General features: G+C 47.0%; 1 protein-coding gene across 1 annotated transcript in view; it reads left to right on the forward strand.

Annotated features, from left to right (window-relative positions):
* The first annotated feature begins 6,708 nt into the window (after positions 1 to 6,708).
* Positions 6,709 to 10,841, forward strand: part of smad3b (SMAD family member 3b) — a 27,668-nt gene continuing 23,535 nt past the window's right edge. Inside the window, exon 1 of the mRNA XM_071405164.1 lies at positions 6,709 to 7,105. Coding sequence (XP_071261265.1) covers positions 6,900 to 7,105 — 206 coding nt within the window. The 5' untranslated portion in view covers positions 6,709 to 6,899. The remainder of the gene's footprint in view (positions 7,106 to 10,841) is intronic.

The following is a 10,841-nucleotide window of genomic DNA, read 5'->3' on the forward strand; positions in this document are numbered from 1 at the left end:
TTATGTCTGTATATTCTGTCTGTATATTATGTCTGTATATTCTGTCTGTATATTCTGTCAGTATATTCTGTCTGTATATTCTGTCTGTATATTCTGTCTGTATATTCTGTCTGTATATTCTGTCAGTATATTCTGTCTGTATATTCTGTCAGTATATTCTGTCGGCATATTCTGTCAACACCATTTCATTAGGTCAAATTCATGTCCATGTACTTGGAGAATATTCTAATCCTGATCAAGAGTGCAAGATATGTCCAATAACATTACTCACACACTTGTTTCAATGCATCTTGCTCAGGTCAACGAGCCTGTATGACAATATTTCTGTCCATTGATGAGTTGTAGGCATAATTAGTAACCTTTTGCAATGCTCTTAGGTCAATATACTAGCTAGGCTACACTGTGTATCTCATTCAATCCACAGTGTGAAAAATATAAATTAAAATGTAATTTAGTGGGCTACTGTCAACAGTTTTACCCCATAAAAAACCTACCATCCTACCATCCAAAACTCCTACAATCCTACCATCCAAAACTCCTACCATCCTACCATCCATCCAAAACTTCTACCATCCTACCATCCAAAACTGCTACCATCCTACATTCCAAAACTTCTACCATCCTACCTTCCAAAACTCCTACCATCCTACCATCCAAAACTTCTACCATCCTACCTTTCAAAACTCCTACCATCCTACCATCCAAAACCCCTACCATCCTACCTTCCATAACTGCTACCATCCTACCATCCAAAACGCCTACCATCCTAAACTCCTCCCATCCTCCCATCCTAAACTCCTACCATCCAAAACCCCTACCATCCAAAATCCCTACCATCCTACCATCCAAAACTCCTACCATCCTACCTTCCTAAACCCCTACCATCCAAAACTCCTACCATCCTACCATCCAAAACCCCTCCCATCCTACCATCCAAAACTCCTACCATCCTAAACCCCTACCATCCTAAACTCCTACCATCCTAAACCCCTACCATCCAAAACTCCTACCATCCTACCATCCTAAACCCCTACCATCCAAAACCCCTACCATCCTACCATCCAAAACTCCTACCATCCTACCATCCTAAACCCCTACCATCCAAAACTCCTACCATCCTACCATCCAAAACTCCTCCCATCCTACCATCCTACCATCCTACCATCCAAAATCCTACCATCCTCCCATCCTAAACTCCTCCCATCCTACCTTCCTAAACTCCACCCATCCTAAACCCCTCCCATCCTAAACTCCTCCCATCATAAACTCCTCCCATCCTACCTTCCTAAACTCCACCCATCCTAAACTCCTCCCATCCTACCTTCCTAAACTCCTTCCATCCTAAACTCCTCCCATCCTAAACTCCTCCCATCCATGACTCTTATATAATTTTAAGGAAGTTCAAAGCCAAGCCAACTGCTGATGTAACAATGGAGACCATTGATGGTAGTTATAGAACCATGAGCCTCCTAGGTTCGTTGAAGTCAATGTAACCAGAGGAGGAGGGAAGCTAGCTGTCCTCCGGCTACACCATGGTGCTACCCTACAGAGTGCTGTTGAGGCTACTGTAGACCTACATTACAAAACAGTGTGTTTTAATCAATTATTTGGTGACGTGAATATATTCAGTATACTTTTATCTAAAAAGGATAACTTTTTTAATGCTTCACTATTTTTTAATGAAATTCACTGAGGACGATGGCCCTCCCCTTCCTCCTCTGAGGAGCCTCCATTGGTGTGAATAAATACAACAACACTTGTAAACACGTAACTTCATATGTGAACAACTCCAATACGATTTTGCGACTGGTGACTCTGCTTCTGTGAATCAGAACTACATTAGCCCATGTCGACTCTGTTTTTTATTCTCTCTCACTAATTTAGCGACTAACTTGTGCCAAATGTTTTGTAGTTGTAAAAAAAATATTTAAAAAAAATCTCTGCAAGCTCTGCAAAGCAATCAGTAGAGGAAACAAGAGAACTCTGGTGGGCGGGCTTTTTTCTTCAGACCAATCAGGTGAGGTGTTATAATTCTGGAAAAAGGGGGCAAGGCTATGCGCTCGATTTTATACACCTGTCAGCAACAGGTGTGGCTGAAATAGCCAAATCCACTCATTTGAAGGGGTTAAATTAAATTAAAATGTAGTCCACTCCAGATCGGCTAAACGTTCACATTTGGAAAATAAGGATGTATTCCAACACTCACTGTTCTTGATCCAAATGTATGACTATTGGTCTCACGTTAATCAGGACAGCTGTGATCAACAGTCACAAAGGGCTTTACAGATACTAAGATCTAAACCCCCCCCCCCCCCTAAAGAGCAATGCAGAGGCAGAAGCACAGCGACTACTTGGATAAACTTGATCAGCGGATGTCTGGGACATGGTGGAACGCCCGGTGAAATCAGGCCAGGGGTCCATAGCTGCAGACGGAACGGCAGTACGACTAGGGGCTCAGCTCCTCCGGGAGGGGGGCGACGATGACCCTGTGGCCCCGTCCAATGTCACCTCCGGACAGGGCCAGTCAGGAAGGGATTTACCCAACCACTTTGAGGCAGTGGTTGTGTGGCTAGCGGAGGCTGAGTTGTGCTTAGCATATCTGAAACAGAGCCACACCATTATTTGTGTCACGCCCTGACCTTAGTGAGCCTTTTTATGTCTCTATTTGGTTTGGTCAGGGTGTGATTTGGGGTGGGCATTCTATGTTTTTGTTTTCTATGATTTTGTATTTCTATGTTTTGGCCGGGTATGGTTCTCAATCAGGGACAGCTGTCTATCGTTGTCTCTGATTGGGAACCATACTTAGGTAGCCCTTTTCCCTCCTTTCAGTGCAGGAAGTTAACTTTGTTTGTGGCACTATAGCCCTTAAGCTTCACGGTTGTTTTTGTATTGTTTATTGTTTTTGTCGGCGTCATTTCTAAATAAAAGGAATATGTATGCTCACCACGCTGCGCTTTGGTCATCTTCTTGTGACGGCCATGACAGAACTTCCCACCACCAAAGGACCAAGCAGCGTGGTAAGGGGGAGCAGCGTTTTCAGGAGGACTGGACATGGGAGGACATCCTGGACATGGGAGGAGATCATGGCCGGAAAAGATCGCCTGCCGTGGGAGCAGGTGGAAGCATTGAGGAAGGCGGAGACAGCGAGTAAAGGGGACAAGCGTTACGAGGGAACACGGCTAGCAAGGAAGCCCGGGAGGCAGCCCCCCAATTTTTTTGTGGGGGAGGCACACGGGGAGATTGGCTGAGTCAGGTTGGAGACCTGAGCCAACTCCTCGTGCTTACTGTGGCGAGCGTCGTACTGGTCAGGCACCGTGTTATGCGGTAGAGCGCACGGTGTCTCCAGTGCGCGTTCTCAGCCCGGTGCGCTACATCCTAGCTCCCCGCATCTGCCGGGTTAGGGTGAGCATCCAGCCAGAACGGGTTGTGCCAGCTCTAAGATCGAGACCTCCAGTGCGCCTCCACGGCCCAGTGTATCCGGTGCCTCTGCCAAGGACAAAGCCTCCTGTATGTCTCTCCAGCCTGGTGAGTCCTGTGCCTGTCCCCAGAACCAGGCCTCCTGTATGTCTCCCCAGCCTGGTGAGCCCTGTGGCAGCTCCACGTACCAGACTGCCCATACGTCTCCTCACTCCAGTGATGATCCATGGCACGAAGCCTCCAGTGATGATCCATGGCACGAAGCCTCCAGTGATGATCCATGGCACGAAGCCTCCAGTGATGACCCATGGCACGAAGCCTCCAGTGATGATCCATGGCAAGAAGCCTCCAGTGATGATCCATGGCACGAAGCCTCCAGTGATGATCCATGGCAAGAAGCCTCCAGTGGTGATCCATGGCACGAAGCCTCCAGTGAGGAGTAATGGTACGAAGCCTCCACCGACGTTCTCCAGTCCGGAGCCTCCAGCGACGGTCTCCAGTCCGGGGCCTCCAGCGACGGTCTCCAGTCCGGAGCCTCCAGCGACGGTCTCCAGTCCGGAGCCTCCAGCGACGGTCTCCAGTCCGGAGCTTCCAGCGACGGTCTCCAGTCCGGAGCCTCCAGCGACGGTCTCCAGTCCGGGGCCTCCAGCGACGGTCTCCAGTCCGGAGCCTCCAGCGACAGTCCCCAGTCCGGAGCCTCCAGCGACGGTCCCCAGTCCGGAGCCTCCAGCGACGGTCCCCAGTCCTGAGCCTCCAGCGACGGTCCCCAGTCCGGAGCCTCCAGCGACGGTCCCCAGTCCGGAGCCTCCAGCGACGGTCCCCAGTCCTGAGCCTCCAGCGACGGCCTCCAGTCCGGGGCCTCCAGCGACGGTCCCCAGTCCGGAGCCTCCAGCGACGGTCCCCAGTCCGGAGCCTCCAGCGACGGCCTCCAGTCCGGAGCCTCCAGCGACGGTCCCCGGTCCTGAGCCTCCAGCGACGGTCCCCGGTCCGGAGCCTCCAGCGACGGTCACCGGTCCGGAGCCTCCAGCGACGGTCCCCGGTCCGGAGCCTCCAGCGACGGTCCCCGGTCCGGAGCCTCCAGCGACGGTCCCCGGTCCGGAGCCTCCAGCGACGGTCACCGGTCCGGAGCCTCCAGCGACGGTCCCCGGTCCGGAGCCTCCAGCGACGGTCCCCGGTCCGGAGCCTCCAGCGACGGTCACCGGTCCGGAGCCTCCAGCGACGGTCACCGGTCCGGAGCCTCCAGCGACGTTCTCCGGTCCGGAGCCTCCAGCGACGGTCCCCGGTCCGGAGCCTCCAGCGACGGTCACCGGTCCGGAGCCTCCAGCGACGGTCACCGGTCCGGAGCCTCCAGCGACGTTCTCCAGTCCGGAGCCAGATGAATCAACTGCATCTAATCTTCTTCCCCAGCCACTCTTGTCTTGAGTCTACAGCGAGCTAGCCTGTTCTTCTCAAAACATTATTATCAAGCTAGCTAATGTTAGCCAAGTTGAACAGAGATCTCAGCTTGCTAACTAGGAAAGCTAACTAACTACACACCCAATATACACAGCGCAAACAATTATTTTCTAATGTTAGTCTCAACAAAATGACAAGCACATCACAGGAGGTTGGTGGCACCTTAATTGGGGAGGACGGGCTCGTGGTATTGGCTGGAGCGTAATTATTGGAACGGTATCAAATACATCAAAGACATGGTTTTGAGGCCATTCCATTCCATTCGTGCTATTCCAGACTTTATTATGTGCTGTCCTCCCATCAGCAGCCTCCACTGATGTACATTACACTGAAGCCAGAAGGCTCTAGCTAGATACAGGCTAGCCAGACGGCTCTAGCTAGATACAGGCTAGCCAGAAGGCTCTAGCTAGATACAGGCTAGCCAGACGGCTCTAGCTAGATACAGGCTAGCCAGAAGGCTCTAGCTAGATACAGGCTAGCCAGAAGGCTCTAGCTAGATACAGGCTAGCCAGACGGCTCTAGCTAGATACAGGCTAGCCAGAAGGCTCTAGCTAGATACAGGGTAGCCAGAAGGCTCTAGCTAGATACAGGCTAGCCATAAGGCTCTAGCTAGATACAGGCTAGCCAGAAGGCTCTAGCTAGATACAGGCTAGCCAGACGGCTCTAGCTAGATACAGGCTAGCCAGAAGGCTCTAGCTAGATACAGGCTAGCCAGAAGGCTCTAGCTAGATACAGGCTAGCCAGAAGGCTCTAGCTAGATACAGGCTAGCCATACGGCTCTAGCTAGATACAGGCTAGCCATACGGCTCTAGCTAGATACAGGCTAGCCAGAAGGCTCTAGCTAGATACAGGCTAGCCAGAAGGCTCTAGCTAGATACAGGCTAGCCAGAAGGCTCTAGCTAGATACAGGCTAGCCAGAAGGCTCTAGCTAGATACAGGCTAGCCAGAAGGCTCTAGCTAGATAACCAGCCATGTAATGCCAATAGAAAAGCATTAGCTTTGTAGCGGTTATGCTATGTGGAAACACTTGTTTTAATTATTTCCTTCATCTTCCTCACCAACGCCTTCATGTAGCTTTCAAAATTCGGTAAATATCATTTAGTTAGCTAGCAATTAATTTCAACAAATTTTAAACCATCCCCTCGCCCCGACCTGGGCGCGAACCAGGGACCCTCTGTACACATCAACAACAGTCACCCACGAAGCATCGTTACCCATCGCTCCACATAAACCGCGGCCCTTGCAGAGCAAGGGGAACCACTACTTCAAGGTCTCAAAGCGAGTGACGTAACCGATTGAAACGCTATTAGCGCGCACCACCGCTAACTAGCTAGCCATTTCACATCCGTTACAGTCGCAATTAGTATATTATTTACATTCATTCTCAAATGCATGCTTGCAAATCTTATGGAATTTATTCTCAAAATAAGTTACATGTTTTCAAATATTGTTTACAACTACAAAACTCAGTATACAGGTGTAACTGTCGTTCTGCCTCTGAGCATGGCAGTTAACCCACTGTTCCCCGGGCGCCGAAGATGTCGATAAGGCAGCCCCCCCCCCCCCCCCACCTCTCTGATTCAGTTGGGTTAAATGCGGAAGACACATTTCAGTTGAATACATTCAGTTGGACAACTGACTAGGTATCCCCCTTTCCCAACTGTTATTTTACATGTGTAATTCATACTTTACATGCTTGTGTATAATTAAGTAATGATTCTAGCTCTATAGAGGCGGGGCAGAGAGCCAGACGGGGAGGAGAAGTGGAGGGGAGGGGGGGGGGTTCATCTGTCTGCCCCTTTAACTAAAGCTCTTCACAGAAGGAGAGACTGCCATTCAACTTGAACCGACTGGTGCCTTGAGCTAACCAACCAACAACATTTCAAGCCTGCTACCTTTCAACAAATAACGTTTTTTTAGTTTTTTTAAATGTATTATTATTTGTAGTTAATTTCAGGAGGACCATAATGAACGTCTTATAGCCGACTACTGAAAACGGGTGGATTTTTACTGACCTCAATCTCAAGATGTCTATACTGCCATTCACCCCCCCGATTGTGAAGAGGCTTTTAGGCTGGAAAAAGGGTGAACAGATACACGGACAGGAGGAGAAATGGTGTGAAAAGGCAGTGAAAAGTCTTGTAAAGAAATTGAAGAAGACAGGACAGCTGGACGAGTTGGAGAAGGCCATCACGACCCAGAATATCAACACCAAATGCATTACCATACCAAGGTATAGGACTCCCCGCCGTAGTAACTCCCAGACAGGTAGCTAGCCAGCTGCTTAGCCAGGCTATCTTCTGGTTATACTGTTGTGATTTAGTTAACTAGCTAGCAAAGCCAGCTACTCCACCAGTAACTAGCTACTTGCTTTATTTAACCTTATAACCATGAAAGACTTCATTATGTGATCAACAATGAGTGTGCTTAAATTGGCATATGCATTTGGGTGCGTTCGTAATTTCGCTCTGGCTATCTACTCCGAATTCAGAGAACTCTCGTCTGAGTGTCCCAGAATAACTGATGAATTTACGAGCGCTTAAAACACCCGTTGAATATGGCCAGTGTCGAAAAAATGCGTATTTCAATTGTTGCCAGCAGCACAGTTAGTCACCGACGCTCTAGATAACATGAACGGACAATCTGACAACGCTCTGAATTTATAAACGGGACAATCTGACAACGCTCTGAATTTATAAACGGGACAATCTGACAACGCTCTGAATTTATAAACGGGACAATCTGACAACGCTCTGAATTTATAAACGGGACAATCTGACAACGCTCTGAATTTATGAACGGGACAATCTGACAACGCTCTGAATTTATAAACGGGACAATCTGACAACGCTCTGAATTTATAAACGGACAATCTGACAACGCTCTGAATTTATAAACGGGACAATCTGACAACGCTCTGAATTTATAAACGGGTCAATCTGACAACGCTCTGAATTTATAAACGGGACAATCTGACAACGCTCTGAATTTATGAACGGGACAATCTGACAACGCTCTGAATTTATAAACGGGACAATCTGACAACGCTTTGAATTTATGAACGGGACAATCTGACAACGCTCTGAATTTATGAACGGGACAATCTGACAACGCTCTGAATTTATAAACAGGACAATCTGACAACGCTCTGAATTTATGAACGGGACAATCTGACAACGCTCTGAATTTATAAACGGACAATCTGACAATGCTCTGAATTTATAAACGGGACAATCTGACAACGCTCTGAATTTATGAACGGGACAATCTGACAACGCTCTGAATTTATAAACGGACAATCTGACAACGCTCTGAATTTATGAACGGGACAATCTGACAACGCTCTGAATTTATAAACGGACAATCTGACAATGCTCTGAATTTATAAACGGGACAATCTGACAACGCTCTGAATTTATGAACGGGACAATCTGACAACGCTCTGAATTTATAAACGGACAATCTGACAACGCTCTGAATTTATAAACGGGACAATCTGACAACGCTCTGAATTTATAAACGGGTCAATCTGACAACGCTCTGAATTTATAAACGGGACAATCTGACAACGCTCTGAATTTATGAACGGGACAATCTGACAACGCTCTATTTTCAATTATTTTGCAATAAACTGAAAAGGCGGAGACCCCAACTCTGGTCAGCAGTAAGTCAGTCCCAGGAGAACTGGTCTTGTCCCCTCCTGTCCTGTTACATTCTCCAAATACCTAATGTCCTGTCCACACACGTCTTGAGACCTAAGGGCTGGGTGGCTTCTGTGTGGTGGTACCTTCTGAGTCATTCACAGGACAGGACTACTGTTTAGACTGGAGAACGAGGCCCTCCCCCTTCATGGGGAGAGAAAGGAGAGGGGAAGAGAGTGTCTGTGGGAAAATGGGATTCCTCAGAATGCTGAGTCAGTGTGGGACTAGCCTAACTTTGTGTTTTGTAAATATTGTAGTGTGTGTATGTGTGTGTGTGTGTGTGTGTGTGTCTGGCTGTGTGTCTTGGTGAGTAGTCTATTGCGGTATCGTGATACTGGTATTGTGACAACCCTAGTTTTAAACCAGGGGTTAGAACCTAAATGATTTCCCAATCATTTCCTTCTGAATAGAACCACCATTTTTGTTATTGTTTCGTTACATTGTTCCGACCCAGCAAAATAAAGTTCCGAACTGGTTCGACCCACCCCCCAAAAAAAAGTACAGGTTTATATAATTCTTTCCTGTATATTTTTTAACGTGTGAAATCAAAGGGTTTTACATTTAGCTCATTCAATCATCAATCAGTGCGGATAGAGCGGGAAAGCTAGTTGTTTACATGTGTGATGGACAGACAAGTGTCGCCTGTGGCACAAGAGCCGACTGAAATTTTGCAGTTGGGGAGAGAGCACTGGGCATCTTATTATCACATTATCTGAATTAGGTCCATCATACCTAGGAGGAGCGGCTTGCTATGGAGGAATGTCCTTTTGAGCTAGCTAGCTAACTAACAAGCTTGAGCTAGCTAACTAACAAGCTTGAGCTAGCTAACTAACAAGCTAACAAGCTTGAGCTAGCTAGATAACAAGCTTGAGCTAGCTAACTAACAAGCTTGAGCTAGCTAACTAACAAGCTAACAAGCTTGAGCTAGCTAGATAACAAGCTTGAGCTAGCTAACTAACAAGCTTGAGCTAGCTAACTAACAAGCTAACAAGCGTGAGCTAGCTAACTAACAAGCTAACAAGCTTGAGCTAGCTAGATAACAAGCTTGAGCTAACACGCTTGTGCTAGCTAACTAACAAGCATGAGCTAACTAACTAACAAGCTAACAAGCGTGAGCTAGCTAGATAACAAGCTAACAAGAGTGAGCTAGATAACAACCTAACACGCTTGAGCTAGATAGTTAGCACACGCTTGTTAGTTATCTAGCTAACTCAAGCTTGTTAGCTAGCTCAAGCTTGTTAGTTAGCTAGCACACACTTGTTAGCTTGTTAGTTAACTATCAAGCTTGAGCTAGCTAACAAGCTTGAGCTAGCTAGCTAACAAGCATGAGCTATCTAACAAACAAGCTAGCAAGATAACAAGCTTGAGCTAACAAGATAGCAAGATAACAAGCGTGAGCTAGCAAGATAACAAGCGTGAACTAGCTAGATAACAAGCGTGAGCTAGCTAGATAACAAGCTAACAAGCTTGGGCTAGCTAACTAACAAGCTAACAAGGTTGGGCTAGCTAACTAACAAGCTAACAAGCTTGCGGTAGCTAACTAACAAGCCAACAAGCTTGCGGTAGCTAACTAACAAGCCAACAAGCTTGAGCTAGTTAACTAACAAGTCAACAAGCTTGAGCTAGTTAACAAACAAGCATGAGCTAGCTAACTAACAAGCTAACAAGCTTGAGCTAGCTAGATAACAAGATAACAAGCTTGAGCTAACAAGATAACAAGCTAACACGCTTGAGTTAGCTAGATAACAAGCTAACAAGCTTGAGCTAACAAGATAACAAGCTAACAAGCTTGAGCTAGCTAGATAACAAGCTATCAATCTTGAGCTAGCTAGATAACAAGATAACAAGCTTGAGCTAACAAGATAACAAGCTAACAAGCTTGAGCTAGCTAGATAACAAGCTAACAAGCTTGAGCTAACAAGCTTGAGCTAACAAGATAACAAGCTAACAAGCTTGAGCTAGCTAGATAACAAGCTTGAGCAGCACCAGAATTAAAAACATGTCGTACATTTTAGTGGTTAATACATCCAACGTGAATTGTGATAACTAGGCCTATAGTATCCTTAACTAGCATTGAAAAAGTTAATCCATTCTTCTCTAGATAATTACAAATCTCTCTCCTTATCTTCTGAATCAAGCTGGTACTGTCAGTACAGTAGCCTACGCTTCAGAGGGGGAGGGGCTGGTTGCCTGAACACACAGGCAAAGATTTTCAGCTTGCAAGCAGACACTGGAATACGTTTCTGAGTGACAGAGTGAAGGTTTCCA

Source organism: Salvelinus alpinus, chromosome 6 (genome assembly GCF_045679555.1).
Source record: "Salvelinus alpinus chromosome 6, SLU_Salpinus.1, whole genome shotgun sequence".
Lineage (NCBI taxonomy): Eukaryota > Metazoa > Chordata > Actinopteri > Salmoniformes > Salmonidae > Salvelinus > Salvelinus alpinus.